At 46.2% G+C, this 16246-nt stretch overlaps 1 protein-coding gene across 1 annotated transcript in view; it reads left to right on the top strand.

Annotated features, from left to right (window-relative positions):
* Window positions 1–16246, top strand: part of LOC144499037 (uncharacterized) — a 78312-nt gene that overhangs the window by 47958 nt on the left and 14108 nt on the right. Inside the window, exons 16-21 of the mRNA XM_078221090.1 lie at window positions 2592–2677; window positions 9960–10107; window positions 11665–11809; window positions 12657–12777; window positions 12884–12971; window positions 14861–14966. Coding sequence (XP_078077216.1) covers window positions 2592–2677; window positions 9960–10107; window positions 11665–11809; window positions 12657–12777; window positions 12884–12971; window positions 14861–14966 — 694 coding nt within the window. The remainder of the gene's footprint in view (window positions 1–2591; window positions 2678–9959; window positions 10108–11664; window positions 11810–12656; window positions 12778–12883; window positions 12972–14860; window positions 14967–16246) is intronic.

Here is a 16246-nt window from a genome sequence, read left to right as displayed (position 1 = left end):
TTTCCATCTCTAAAGGACATTGATGGACCAGCTGTGTTTTAACAATAACCTCAAAACCTCCTGGTCATTCCCAGATGTTTTGAACTATATTCAGTTTCTCAAACTGCCAAAGGGAGATTAGAGCTAAACTATTAATCTAAACCTTTGGATTATTAGCCCAGTGATATAACCATAATCCTATTCTAACCCAATGTTATTAGCCTGAGACTGTTGTGGGGTGAATGGTGGGATGGCCTATAGGTCACTCAAAGCAAAAATATACATTAGCATCAAAGGTTTAAGAGATAGGTAATGATATCAGGAATGTAATCGCTGACTTTTATATTAAATTAGTCCTCATCTTTTTGTGCAATGTTGGTGTTTTGTATCTGAATAAACTTGAAATGAAATTGTGTTGTTGTTCTTGTACCTCTGTCTGTAATACACAGCATCATAAAACATTACAGCACAGAAACAGGCCATTCAGCCCAACCTACCTGTATCAGCTCCCGTATCCTGTAAATTAGCCCCTTACAATGTCCTGTTGCCTTTTGGACGTTCTTCTGGAATCTGCTTCACTATTCTTGCAAGTAGAGCCTTCCAAATCTTAACACTGTGTAAAAACATTCCCTCCTATTTACCCTCTATTTTTTGGCAATGATTTTAAACCCTGTTTCTCTGGTTACTGACCCACTTGACATATTTGCAAAATGCTGCCAAACTGCAATTAAAAATTCTTAGGAATTCCCACCCCGAAATCTGACAGTCCCCGTTAGATCCATCTGTCAAGTTTAATGTTTATTTCATTGACCAAGCCTGTAATGTCATAGATAAACAGCAGAGAGGCCAATCAGCCCGACACTGTGTTGCTGCTAGCTCTCCAACAGGAACTACCCTATCCCCATGTTGTTTCGTATTTCTACTTCTCAAATAGTCATCCAATTTCTTCTTATCTTGGATGACATCGAACGAGGAGGCCATTTGGCCCACTGTGCTTGCGGTGGCAGCGAAATACCTCGAATAAAAGATTCATCATATCATGAATTTCCTCAGAGGCTGCACTTACTCAGTAAGCTGAGCCAGTAATCCAACAGAAACTCGGCCTGAGTGCACACGTGGATCTATCACCAAAGTTGGCATTGCGTAATTCTGTCAATACTTGTTCTGTGTAAACTCCGGGACTGGTCTCCATTACCTGAGCAGATTGGAGAGGAATTTTTCCTGAGCATTTGTTCAACTAATTGTCCTCTTGGTTATCTCTGTTTTCATGGTCCATGGTTCATACGAGCATCCTCTCAGCCCCAAACCACCTCTCCATCAACACACACTCTCCTGTTATTCCTCTCTCGTGTTTATCCAGCACCCTCTTAACTGTATCCATTTTATTCACTTCAATCACTCTCTGTGGGAATGAGTTCCACATTCTCACCACTCTCTGGGTGAAAATGTCCCTCCTGAAATTCCCTATTGAATTTAAAAGTAAAGTTTATTTATTAGTCGCAAGTAGGTTTACATTATTTTTACTGTATGTTAATACATGTGACAATAATAAATCAAAAAAATACTGCAATGAAGTTACTGTGAAAATCCCCTCGTCGCCACACTCCGGCGCCTGTTCGGGTACACTGAGGAAGAATTTAGCATGGCCAATGCACCTAACTATCACATCTTTGGACTGTGGGAGGAAACCAGAAGACCGGAGGAAAGCCACGCAGAGAGAGCGGGAGAGATGGCTGTGGCTGGTAGTGAACCAGTGATGGTGCCAGGAGGGATCGGCCGCAGATACGCAGCGAAACCTCCCCCGACCAGAGGATGAGATGTCACACCCCCTCCCCTCCCATCCCCCCCCCCCCCCACTCCCCCCCCCCACCCCCCAGGGGATGATCGGTCACACCCCCTCTCGTCCCCACCCCCTCTCGTCCCCACCCCCCCCCCCCAGGGGATGATCGGTCACACCCCCTCTCCCCCCCTGTGGATGATCGGTCACACCCCCTCTCCCCAGGGGACGATCAGTCACACCCCCTCTCCCCCCCCCCGACTCCCCAGGGGACGATCGGTCACGCCCCCTCCGCCCCGGACCAGAGGATGAATGTCAGAGAGCCGCTCTCTCCACTTTCTGCTTTTTTTTTTCGTGCCCGGATGCGCTGTCAGATTTCTTTTGAACTGCGTATGCGCAGTTCAGAGCTCCAATCGTTCCGGCAGCGCTAAGCCCCGCGCACAGCGCGGATCGGACCGCAGCCGGCAAAACGTGTATGGGCGCGCTGGAAAGAGGATTCCAGGCGTTGGTCTGTTTGACGCCCAGATCCGGCACTTAGACTCAAAATGGTAACATTCCCCCCTAAGTCTCCGTGTGGGTGAAGGGGAATTCCCGTGACAAAACTCAGGAAGGAAGACGTCTTTCAATAACATCATTCATTTCACTCTGATCGACTCAGCAACAGCTCACTGGGTTTTCCGTGGAAGAATGCCACCGTCTCCAAAGACTGTGCAAATTGTGCGTTCAGCAAGAGTCCCAGTGAGTTCAGGAGCAGCCAACCCTTTAACCCGCCCCAAGGAGCTGTGAGCAGAAATGAAACTGATCTCAGGAAGCGGGGAATAGGAAAGTGAAAGTAACTTGGAACCGGGAAGACTCGTCTCTTGGTCAGAACTCTTGGCAATTCCTGGAGACCCCTGATGGAACATTACTTTAGCTCAGAAGGTAAGGAGAACATTGGGTGAATTTGGGATTGTTAGAGCAACATGTAAGCGGTGCTCGGTTTGAGATGTGCCAAATCTATCGCCATCGAATTATAATGCAGGAAATGAGATGTCTCCCAAACCTTCGGCAACAAGCCCCCTCTCGCTGGAGTTCCCAGTAATCCGGCCTTTCCTGCTCTCAGCTTGTTCCTTACGGTCTGACCCCGCTTTGCTGAAACAGGACCCTGGGGGAGGGAGGTCCGGTGGTGAATTAGGTTGGCTCTCTGTCTCTGTAAGAAGTCTAACACCAGGTATCTCTGTCTCTGGGCCAGCTCTGAGTTCAGGTCCCACTTCAGGACTTGGTGAGCACGGGAGGTGCGTCCATTGTTTAACCAGACATTAAAATAAAGTTTATTTATTAGATACAAGTAAGGCTTACATTAACACTGCAATGAAGTTACTGTGAAATTCCCCTAGTCCCCACACTCCGGCACCTGTTTGGGTCAATGCACCAGAATCAACACGCCTTTCAGACACTGGGGGTGAGAGTGGGTCAGCCTCACTGCAGAAAGCCTCAGCAAGCAATTGCAACACTTCCCAACATAATCCAATGGGAGTCTGTGGTCACGGTACCTGGAGGAGGATAATGGGTTAATCCATAGAATCCCTAAAGTGCAGAGGGAGGCCATTCAGCCCATCGAGTCTGCACCAACCCTCCGAAAGATAATCTTAGACAAACCCTGAGCATTAACCACGGCCAATCCACCGAACAGCTTGGGACACTGAGGGAGAATTTAGCATAGCCAATCCACCTAACCCACACATCTTTGGACTGTGGAGGGAACACAGTAAGAAGTCTCACAACACCAGGTTAAAGTCCAACAGGTTTATTTGGTAGCAAATACCATTAGCTTTCGGAGCGCTGCTCCTTTGTCAGATGGAGTGGAAATGTGCTCTCAAACAGGGCACAGAGACACAACATCAAGTTACAGAATACTGATTAGAATGCGAATCCCTACAGCCAGCCAGGTCTTAAAGGTACAGACAAAGGTACAGACAAAGGTACAGACAATTCCCCTATTCACCCACATTGTCTGTACCTTTAAGACCTGGCTGGCTTTAGGGATTCGCATTCTAATCAGTATTCTGTAACTTGATTTTGTGTCTCTGTGCACTGTTTGAGAGCACATTTCCACTCCATCTGACGAAGGAGCAGCGCTCCGAAAGCTTATGGTATTTGCTACCAAATAAACCTGTTGGACTTTAACCTGGTGTTGTGAGACTTCTTACTGTGTTCACCCCAGTCCAACTCCGGCATCTCCACATCTGTGGAGGGAAACCAGAGCACCCAGAGAAACCCATGTAGACATGGGGAGAACATGCAAACTCCACCCAAGGCCAGAATTAAACCTGGTTCCCTGGTGCTGTGAGGCAGCAGTGCTAATCACTGTGCCACCGTGCCCCCAGGTCAACAAGCATTGGGGGGCTGTGGGGAATTGGGGCTGGTGCCATTAGCTGTTGAAACCTTCAGCTTTGGAATTCTTTAAAAACCTCTTTAAAAACATTCACCAAACTCATCGTCACCTCTGCTAATATTTCCTTCTGTGATTGGCTGTTAAGTTTTGTTTGATTCCAGTGAAACGCCTTGTGACAGGGAATCATAGAACATTTGTGGCACACAAGGAGGCCATTCAGCCCATCGAGTCTGTGCCTGATCTTTGTGGAAGTAATTTAACTAGTTCCACTTCCCTGCACCTTCTCTGAAACCCCACATTTATTTTCATCTTCAGGTGTTTATCCAATTCACCTTTTAAGGCCACGATTGAATCTGCCTCCACTGCACCCTCTCAGACACTGCGGGTGGGGTTTTACGGCCTTGTTCATCCTGAAACCGTAAAATCCCGCCCCAGGTTAAGGACCTTTCCAATGTCCACCCCTCACCCGCTCCAATTCCAATGGCTGGCAGGGCAGTAAAATTCCAGCCTGGGTCCTAACCTCTCGCTGTGGAAAACATTGTTTTTCCTCATGTTGCCTTTGGTTCTTTTGCCAATCACCGTAAATCTGTGCCTTCTATTTCTCACCAATAGCTAAAGTTTCTCCCTATCTACACTCTCCAGAACACTCATAGTTTTGAAAATTAACGAGCACATTTAATTTTTTAGATTTTACCATGTTAAAGGTACTATATAAATGCAACATGTTGTAGGTATATAGTTGGCATTGGGTTTTTCTAGGGGAGGGGGTGGCAGGATAAAGAGTTTGAGACTTGGGGAAGAGTGTCAGGAAGTGGAAAGGAAAAGTTGGCGGGTTTAGGACAGGCTGAATTTCACTATCACAGGTTTCAGGCTTGGACCAAAGACCAAACTCACCCCTGGCGAATCCTGATTCGAAACAGGAAGAAAACGAACAAAGAACAGTACAGCACAGGAAACAGGCCCTTCGGCCCTCCAAGCCTGTGCCGCTCCTTGGTCCAACTAGACCAATCGTTTGTATCCCTCCATTCCCAGGCTGCTCATGTGACTATCCAGGTAAGTCTTAAACGATGTCAGCGTGTCTGCCTCCACCCTACTTGGCAGCGCATTCCAGGCCCCCACCACTCTCTGTGTAAAAAACATCCCTCTAATATCTGAGTTATACTTCGCCCCTCTCACCTTGAGCCTGTGACCCCTCGTGATCGTCACTTCTGATCTGGGAAAAAGCTTCCCACTGTTCACCCTATCTATCCCCTTCATAATCTTGTACACCTCTAATTGATCTCCTCTCATTCTCCGTCTTTCCAGGGAGAACAACCCCAGTTTACCCAATCTCTCCTCATAGCTAAGACCCTCCATACCAGGCAACATCCTGGTAAAACTTCTCTGCACTCTCTCTAACGCCTCCACGTCCTTCTGGTAGTGCGGCGACCAGAACTGGACGCAGTACTCCAAATGTGGCCTAACCAGCATTCTATACAGCTGCATCATCAGACTCCAGCTTTTATACTCTATACCCCATCCTATAAAGGCAAGCATACCATATGCCTTCTTCATCACCTTCTCCACCTGTGTTGCCACCTTCAAGGATTTGTGGACTTGCACACCTAGGTCCCTCTGTGTTTCTATACTCTTGATGGCTCTGCCATTTATTGTATAACTCCCCCCTACATTATTTCTTCCAAAATGCATCACTTCGCATTTATCTGGATTAAATTCCATCTGCAACCTCTCCGCACAATTTTCCAGCCTATCTATATCCTGCTGTATTGCCCGACAATGCTCATCGCTATCCACAAGTCCAGCCATCTTCGTGTCATCCGCAAACTTGCTGATAACACCAGTTACACCTTCTTCCAAATCATGGAAAAAAGGCCCTGTAGAATGACCTAGGAAGCAAAAGAGAGGACAGGTCAAAGGTCAGGGTCATGCTATCTGTGAAATAGCTTTGGACAAAACTGTGAAATTTGTGAATTCACATTTTGGATGGGAACTATTCATCAGATTCACAGCTGCAGGTTTTAGTTCCCAGTCCCTGGAACAGGAGGATTGAGTTGTTTTCAGATTTGTCAATTCACAAGAATCTGAGTCAACACAAAAAAATGCTTCAAGAACCGACCGAGTTCGGTGAGTTGTGCAGCTCCGTGCGGGAGACACTCTCACTCCGGCTGCAATCCCCAAACGGCACAATTCCAATCCAGCTTCACACTATAACATCCAGCACTATGGGAGTGATTCCCAACCACCTGCCAGAGGGTGGGGTGGGGTGGAGGGGGTGTTTGGGAGGATGGGTGCGTGGTTAAGAGGGTGGATGGGAAGCTCTGAGGGGTGGGGGGGTGGATGGGACGATGGGTACTCTTGTCCACCCTTTTGATTCCCAAGATCTTTGTGATGCAGCTTTCAGCTGGGCCTGTAATTGGAAGGCCTCACCCCATCCCTCCCTATCCCTGTCATCTTCTCCAGCACAACAACTCTCCTGGATTGCGCAACCTTTGAATTCTGACCTCTTGGGCGCCCCAATTCTTCACTCCGTCATTGGTGTCTGTTCTTCAGCTGCCTGGGGCCTAAGCTTCAGAAAAACCACCCCCTGTCCGCATATCTCCATCTCTTTTACTTTCTCTAAGCACCTCTAGGAGACTCCTTCAAAGCATCTCTTTGACCAAGCTTTCCTCATTGTGGCTTGGTGTCAAATTTAGTTTGATAATCACGCGCTTGAAATGTTTAACCACAATAAAGGCACAATATCAATGGAAATGAGTTGTTGTTGCTCTCGGGGGTTGACCTACTCCAGAGGATCTAGCCTACCTTGTTATATTGCCAGGAGAAGCTCAGGCTTAGTCAGGCTGACAGATTCCCTTCACTGAAAGACATTTGAGAACTAGTTGATGTTTTTACAACAATTAGCAACTTGCCTCATTTTTCTTATTGCCACCTTTTAGTTTACAGCAATTATTGAATTATTTCACAACATGAGGGTGACATTGTACTCATGATATCTGGGTCATTGGTCTAGCTCCAGTGCGAACAGTGGGGACCCTGCGATAGAGAGGAGTAATAGGACTGGCAGTTTTACAGAGATTTGTAACTCAAAATTAGACTCAGTTTAATTTTGTTGCATGAACCAAATTATTCAGTTCCAAAGTGACCCTCGAAAATGTTTTAGTTCAAAAGAGGCTTTGGCCATTAGGTAAGGCAGGACTCTGAATTAACAAATAATATCAAAGTTTATTTAAAAGAGAAAGGTATATTTATGAGATACATGATCAACTTTCACAAGCGCAATTGGACGATGATCCCAGGTAGAAGTGTGAACCTTCCACAGGTTTCCAAACTGACAGAGATTTGCAGAACCCCCGCCATCACCCACACCCCCACACCCCCACCCCCCCCGCCCCCGACCCAGGGAGCAGTAACCACCAGAAATACAGTTCAATTCCCAGCAACAAGCTGCCTCTCTAAAGCCACTTCTTAACCCTTGAGCATTACATCATTGCAAATCACGCCTGCTGTCATCGGCCAGTTTGTCATTGCTGTTACTGGGTTAATTTTATTGGAGTTAACCACTTACGTTCATGAAGTTAAACAATGAAACAGTTCATGATATTTCTTTACCTGAATTTGGTCAAGATATTATTTATTCTATTATCACCTGCCCTAGACAGGCAAGGACAGTGCGCGAGTGCTCTCTGTCCCCCAGACAGCGCCCAAAGCAAAATGTGAACTTTAAACATAAGAATATTAGCCAGCCATAGAATCATAGAGGTTTACAGCATGGAAACAGGCCCTTCGGCCCAACCTGTCCATGCCACCCCTTTTGTTAACCCCTAAGCTAGTCCCAATTGCCCGCATTTGGCCCATATCCCTCTATACCCATCTTATTCATGTAACTGTCTAAACGCTTTTTAAAAGACAGAATTGTACCCACCTCTACTACTACGTCTGGCAGTTTGTTCCAGACACTCACCACCCTCTGTGTGAAGAAATTGCCCCTCTGGACACTTTTGTATCTCTCCCCTCTCACCTTAAACCTATGCCCTCTAGTTTTAGACTCTCCTACCTTTGGGAAAAGATATTGAGTATCTAGCTGATCTGTGCCCCTCATTATTTTATAGACCTCTATAAGATCACCCCTCAGCCTCCTTTACTCCAGAGAAAAAAGTACCAGTCTATCCAGCCTCTCCTTATAACTCAATCCATCATGTCCCGGTAGCATCCTAGTAAATCTTTTCTGCACTCTTCCTAGTTTAATTTCCTTTCTATAATAGGGTGACCAGAACTGTACACAGTATTCCAAGTGTGGCCTTCCCAATGTCTTGTACAACCTCAACAAGAGATCACAACTCTTGTATTCAATGTTCTGACCAATGAAATCAAGCATGCCGAATGCCTTCTTCACCACTCTGTCCACCTGTGACTCCACTTTCAAAGAGCTATTAAACTGTACCCCTAGATCTCTTTGTTCTATAACTCTCCCCAACACCCCTAGATCTCTTTGTTCTATAACTCTCCCCAACACCCTACTATTAACTGAGTAAGTCCTGCCCTGGTTCGATCGACCAAAATGCATCATCTCGCATTTATCTAAATTAAATTAAGCCTTAGTAACTACTTGATTAATGACTTATTCTTCAGCTGTACAGCAAGGTAATCATCTGCTTCTGGCTGTATACTAATTATACAGTAATTCTAGATTAAAACATGTGAATGATTATAAAATAGAGAATGCAAAATAACTTCCTGAGCCCAGTGTTAGTACAAAATGGCAACTTGACCGTGTTAACCATTCAGGAGGTGGGGTGGGGGGTGTGGGGGGGGGGGGGGGGTGGGGGGGGTGATGGGTAATTGGGGTGAGATGGTATCTGCCAGTCGGGAAAGGAGTGTCAGGTCAGATAAGGCCAAGACTGGGGGTGAGGAGATTGTTCGGGGGCTTGGGGAAGTCAGGTGTGGGAGGGAGGTGTGGGTCCCTAGGGGGAGGGGAAGTTGGGGAGTGGGGGGGTGCCCCCTGGGAATTTGGGGGCAGGTGGCAGTCCCATTGGGGGCAAAAGTAGTTGGTGGGGGGGTGGGGGGAGGATGATTGAGGGAGGGTGGTGGGGGTGGGGTACAGGAGAGAACACTGGGAGTTGGGGAAAGTCGGTGTAGCTCTGCACAATAGTTCCCCAGAATCTAGAAGAGGTTCTAACTCTTCTAACTTTTTCTTGGTAATTATTCTCAATCAGAACCATCTGAAGTTTGTGATTAAAATCACATTTTCAGCTGTTTCCCAATGCAGGGCAATTGCTGTACAAACCTTACCTGGGAACACCCTGAACAGAGGGGTACAGTTCCCGGCTCAGGGGGTGTCTTTGGGGTTCTGCTTCCCCCCTGCCAGCCAAGACACCCTGGAGCTCAGAAGTTACAACCCAATGACTATCTCGACAGCAATGCAGATTGTGTCAAATGTGGCTCAGTTATCAGCACATTTGCCTTTGAACTAGAAAGTCAATCGAAGTCTTGAGTACAAATTTCAGCCTAACACACCAGTGCTGTACTGAGGGATTGTTGTAGGGCTACCTTCTGGATAAGACATTAAACCATCTCCACTGGAAGAAAAACAATCCCATGGTGCATTTTGAAGCAGACCAGGTGAGTTTGGTTCCCTCATCAATATTTATCCCACAGTAAATCCAAGATCAATAATAATATTATCTTGTCATTACAACAGTGCTGTACTCAAATTGCCTGAAGCAATTCCAATGTTACAAAGCTTGGTAATAAAACATTTGAGACAATGTGAAGTATGAGAGATGCCTTGTAAGTATAAGTAAGTTATTCTTTTTCTTATTACTTTGATAGCTGCAGAGAGCAGTCTGGGTGTGAAAGCCTTCCAGTGGCAGATTCACAGTGGGGACCAATGGTTGGATGTAGCCCACGATGAGATCATTGAAGCACAGTACACATTGCCAACAGCGGAAGGAATATACCTCCACACTGCTCAGTATGGGTAAGTGCGACCCAGAGGCTTTTCCCTGGGTGAGTGCAGCAATAAACAGGGGCCCTGGGTTTAAACTCATTGGTCTCTCGGGAGAAATTCCAATAGTCTGAGAGTTGTAAAGATCTGGAACTTTCTAACTGGAAAGGTGGTGGAATTTTCGATTTGGTTTGATTTATTGTCACATGTATTGGGACACAGTGAAAAATATTGTTTTTTGCGCGCTATACAGAACAAAGCAAGGAAAGGAGAGAGTGCAGAATGTAGTGTTACAGTCATAGCTAGGGTGTAGAGAAAGATCAACTTAATGCAAGGTAGGTCCATTCAAAAGTCTGACAGCAGCAGGGAAGAAGCTGTTCTTGAGTTAGTTGGTACGTGACCTCAGACTTTTGTATCTTTTTCCCGACAGAAGAAGGTGGAAGAGAGAATGTCCGGGGTGTGATGATACTGTGCCTTTAAGAAATGTATGTGTGTCACGTTTCCTGTAAGGGGTGTGTTTAGAATTCAGATCTGTTTTGCAAAGTGCCAATTGGTCTAAGAAAACCTTTAAATTGGTAGTTGGGAGAACAGGATAAATACTCATTTTATACATGGAGTGTTTGTTTTAAGCAGAGCTAATGCATTTGTGTTTACTTGGGTCTCTCCCGGGGGTTGCAGTGTTGAATTTTGATTAGGTTGATTGACAGGGACAGAACCATGTGCTTAATGGGAGGAGCTAAGCTTGCAGGAAAGAAATAGGCCGGAATTCTCCAGACCCGCTAGCAGCGCTCCCCCACTCGCGAGTTTCCTCCCAGCGTGAGGTGACATCAATGGGAATTCCCATTGACAGTGGTGGGACCAGAGAATCCTGCTGCTAGCAAACAATACACCACCTTCCACCGGCGGGAAACACGCGACTGGGAGGCCGGAGAATCTCGCCTGTAGTGTTTTCAGTTTCTTTTTTTTTAAATCAAGCGGTTGTTGCTGTGGCTGCCAGAAGAAACAGGTGTCTCTCTGTCTCTCCAGAGCTGTTCTGAAAGCTCTAGGACTGGTAACCTCAGTTACTGCAGCATGTATGCCTGTGTTTTGCCAACTAATATTAAAGAGGGGGTTTAAGTCTATAAGAGGAATATTGCTTGATCGGAACTCAGTGATAGGTTAGCAGTTAACATTTGCATCTTGTCATGTTGAAGTATTGTTCAATTGTTAAAGGTTAAGCTAATTCATTTGTTTTAGTTAAAGTGTGTTGTTAAAGGAAGTTTGTTTTGATAAAAGCTCCCTTGTTTGTCAGTAGAATCGCGCCTGGAGTGAAACATCTTATTCTCACATTAATGCCAAAATAGAAATTTGTTGGGTTCTAGTCTGACTTTACAATATACTCTGGGGTTTCTGATCTGGTCCCTAACGAGGGAGTTGGATGATAATGGACAGGCTTGAGGATAAAAAGTGGAGGATGTGGGACTGAGGACAACTGCTCTTTCAAAGAACTGGTACAGAAGTGATGGGCCAAATGGCCTCCTTTTGTGCTGTATCAGTGAATACCGACTGTTCTAACTCCAGACATACTTTTGTCTTCCTGTTCATCTGCAGAACAATCCATCTCGACTTTGACAAGATGGAGATTGTTGGGAACAGTTTCAAACTGCAAAGGCTGGAATTCCCACAGGCTCAAGAAATGAGTGAATACAGCTGGTATTTTCTGGATGATCATTTCTGGAGAGAGTATGGAGTTCAGGTAAGATTACAGACAACTCTGGCCTATGTAAAAGCTTCTTATTGTTAAAATTCTCCACCCTGACAACACCTTTGTAAATCTCCTCTGTAGCCTCTTGAGTCTGGTCAGTAAAGTCGCCGTAGTCCCAGATGACCACAGCTGCTCAACCCTTTGAGGAGGAGAGCTAACTGGTGGTGATTTGACCTGAGGGTCACCACACCTCAGACAAGGGGCAAGGTTGAGAAGGCGGGGTCTTCATGAATAACCTCAGTCGGTACAGGAATTGAACCCACACTGTTGGCATCGCTCTGCAGCATGAACCAGCTGCCCAGCCAAGTGAGCTAAACCAACCCCGTTGAGTCTGATCACATCCTTACAGAAATCCTTCTCCTAAGGCAGTCCATTGGGATTGCGGAGTCTTGCTTCCATTCAGATTTGACGGGTTCTGAGGTGGTTGTAAAATCCAATCACAAATCTTAGAAGAAGAAAGAAATCTTAGAAACCCTACAGCACAGAAAGAGGCCATTCGGCCCATCGAGTCTGCACCGACCACAATCCCACCCAGGCCCTATCCCCATATCCACCCACTAATCCCTCTAACCTACACATCCCAGGACACTAAGGGCAATTTTAGCATGGCCAATCAACCTAACCCGCACATCTTTGGACTGTGGGAGGAAACCGGAGCACCCGGAGGAAACCCACGCAGCCACGAGGAGAATGTGCAAACTCCACACAGACAGTGACCCAAGCCGGGAATCGAACCCAGGTCCCTGGAGCTGTGAAGCAGCAGTGCTAACCATTGTGCTACCGTAACAAATGTTCACTGAAATCCAATTCTGCTAAAACATCTGTTTCTTTTTCCAAGGGCACTGGCCGCAAAACATCAACAGTTACAAGTTCTGATTTAGAACACCAGTTTCAGACGGCGCCTCAAAGTATCTATCGGTTTCAAGTCGGAAATTCAAGTTACACTATTAATTTCCCAGGTATGAAGATTGTTTAGTACAATTCATGTGGAACAGTGTGTACAGCCCGTGCCTGTCTGGTCTGTCAATACAACAGGTATTTCTCTTTCCTCCTCCACTCTCTTAGCAATGATTCAGACTAATGTTCAAACGGGTATGACGAGAAAGGTCAGGAGGAGGTCACGGTTTACTCCAGAGAGTCAGAACGCAAACAGGTTAGTGCAGCTTCAAAGATAAAAATTCCCTTTTTTTTAATCTGAGCAGTCATGGAATGTTGAAACGATTTATTCTGAAACAGCAACTTGCATTTATATAGCGCCTTTGATGTAATAAAACATCTCGAGGCGCTTCACAGAAGCAAATATTAAACAAGATGCCACACTGAGCCACATATTCGGACGATATTAGGGTAATACATTAGATAGTAGAGAGATCAAAAAGTTAACAGGAAGTAGTTGGTTTTAAGGAGTGTTTTAAAGGGGGAAGAGTTGGAGAGTTTTAGGGAGGAGATTCCAGAACTTGGGGCTCAGGCAGTTGAAAGCACAGCCACCAATTGGAGAATGATTAAAATTGGGGATGCTCAAGAGGCCGGAATTGAAGCAGTGCGGACCTCCCAGGGGGCACCAGGGCTGTAGAAAGTTCCAGAGATCAAGTTGGAGGTCAAGTGGGAGCCTCAGAGGAATTTGAAAACGAGATGAGAATTTTTAAAAATCGGATGGCTTTATCCCTGGACAACAATACACTCTGTCAGTTTTAACATGGACTGCAGAAGTTTAAAAAGGCAGCTCACTATCATCTTCTCAAGGGCAACTAGGGATGGATAATAAATGCTGGCCAGCCAGCGACACCCATGTCCCACAAATGAATAAAAAAATATTTTTTACCAATTTGTACATCTCCTTATTTTCAAAATGGTTATTGTGCTTACTGTAAAACATTCAGGAAAATGGAGAGATCATTACCCAGCATCCATAGCTTCAGAGAAACCACTCTATCCTCGGGATAAATCCATGGAAATATTCAATCCTGGAGAAAAGGCCATTCCTCCGTCAGAGTCAAAGACCAGTACACGGCCAGGAACTGTAACAGTTTCAAAAGGATCCCCTCAATTTGAATTAAATTATTGAAAGAAAGGGTTACATGTTACAGTTCATGGTTGACCTTTTTTAAGTGTAGCTGCTGTTATGGTTTAGGCATAAACATTAACCAATGTGAGCACAGCAAGATCCCACCAATAGCATCTGACAGGTGCCACCTCTTGAAGGACTGCATTGGAGCATCAGCCTGGATTACATGCTGAAAGTGAGAGAGACATGAACGGGGCGTGAACTGGGAGACTTTGGGTTGGGGGAGTTGGGCGAAGGGTGGGAGGAGGCGGAGGGTGAGGGAGTGGGGCAGTGCAAGGAGGGGGGGTCCGGCAGTGCAGGGGGTTATTCTGGATGAAGTCAAAAATATTTGACATCAAGGGGCAGAGGGATAGACAGTAAGTGACAGGCAGCGTGGACAAGTCCCGATCGAGCGATACCCTCTGAGACAGGAAAACTTCAAGGAAAAGTCATTGTTAAAATGATGTTGACACCTGGTGGCAAATGTTAACGGTCAGCATTGACGGAACTCCCGGAGCAGCGCTGTACCAGGGGAGTGCTGGTGCGCCAGAGATGCCAAATCCCTCTCCGCCCTTCGAGGTGGACTTGAAAGATCCCAAAGCCGCTATTCGCACATGGAGAGTTTGGGCAGTGTCCTGGTCAATATTTATCCCTCATCCGAAAATTAAACAAAGCTGATAGGTCGGTATCACATTGCTGTTTATGGGATCTTGCTGTGTGTAAACTGACTGCCACATTTCCAACGTTCCAGTAGTGACCACACTTGAGGAAAACATCACTGGCTGTGAAGCCCTTTGAGACCTCGTGGGGACGTGAAAGGTGCTATATAAATGCAAATCTTCTCCCTTTTTGGGTTGCTTGCCTGTATCGTCTGCCAGAGTTGTCTTTTGATCCAGTGGATTTTTAAGGGTGGGAGAAAGAGGAAGGAGGGTAATGAGAAGGAAAGGCACTAACTTTAAAATTTAAAAAGTATGTCCTGTTGATTTTGGAATCTGCAGCGTTTTGGATGCCAACCTGACTCTATCTCCACCACCCGTCGCCGGCACCGGTTGTATTTGGCAGTTCAGAGGCGATGATGACTATTGGTTGGATTACAGGAGCCGGGTAGGTGTTTGCATCATCTGGCCGTGTGCCCAAATCTGGAGATTCAGATCCAGCATTAAAAAAACCAGGATCCTGGAACTTCACTGTGTCACTGAGTCACAGAGGTTTACAGCATGGAAACAGGCCCTTCGGCCCAACTTGTCCATGCTGCCATTTTTTTTAAACCCCTAAACTAATCCCAATTGCCCACATTTGGCCCATATCCCTCTATACCCATCGTACCCATGTAACTGTCTAAATGCTTTTTAAAAGACAAAATTGTACCCGCCTCTACTACTACCTCTGGCAGCTCGTTCCAGACACTCACCACCCTCTGTGAAAAGATTGCCCCTCTGGACCCTTTTGTATCTCTCCCCCTCACCTTAAACCTATGCCCTCTAGTTTTAGACTCCCCTACCTTTGGGAAAAGATATTGACTATCTAGCTGATCTGTGCTCCTCATTATTTTATAGACCTCTATAACATCACCCCTCAGCCTCCTACACTCCAGCCTCTCCTTATAACTCAATCCATCAAGTCCCGGTAGCATCCCAGTAAATCTTTTCTGCATTCTTTCTAGTTTAATAATATCCTTCCCTGGGAGGAGATTGGTTCAGCCTCAGATATGGAAACGTAGACTGGCTGAACTATCATCTTGCTGAAAATCTGTCCCATCTCCACACCATTAAACGAGGCCAGGAAACTCCCGGAGGCGTCTGGGCAGATAAGTGAGTCTTACATCTACCCACCCAATCCAGCCACTGCCTGCTGCCCCCTTCACAAGGTCAAGAAGGGTTTACATTTTTCTAACCCTTTACAAGACCACCAGACTTCGCAAAATGCTGTACAGGAAATGAGCAACATTTAATGTTTGGTTGCTGTTGTAACGTTGGAAATGTGGGAGCCAATTTGCACAAGCAAATTTCCACAGGCAGCAGTGATCATCTGCTCTTTGTGATGTTGATTCAAGAATGCGTATCGGCCCCAGGAAACTGGTGTGATATCCCCGTTCAGCTTTCAATTCGAGCCATTCCACCAGGAGGGCAGGCAATGTCTCAACCAAAAGACAGCATCTACAACAGTGCAGCACTCCCTCAGCACTGACCCTCTGACAGTGCGGCACTCCCTCAGTACTGACCCTCTGACAGTGCGGCACTCCCTCAGTACTGACCCTCTGACAGTGCGGCACTCCCTCAGCACTGACCTTCTGACAGTGCGGCACTCCCTCAGCGCTGACCCTCTGACAGTGTGGCACTCCCTCAGTACTGACCTTCTGACAGTGCAGCACTCCCTCAGCACTG

This window comes from Mustelus asterias, chromosome 9 (genome assembly GCF_964213995.1).
Source record: "Mustelus asterias chromosome 9, sMusAst1.hap1.1, whole genome shotgun sequence".
In the NCBI taxonomy this organism is placed as follows: Eukaryota; Metazoa; Chordata; class Chondrichthyes; order Carcharhiniformes; family Triakidae; genus Mustelus; species Mustelus asterias.
This window is presented reverse-complemented; position numbering and strand designations above follow the sequence as displayed.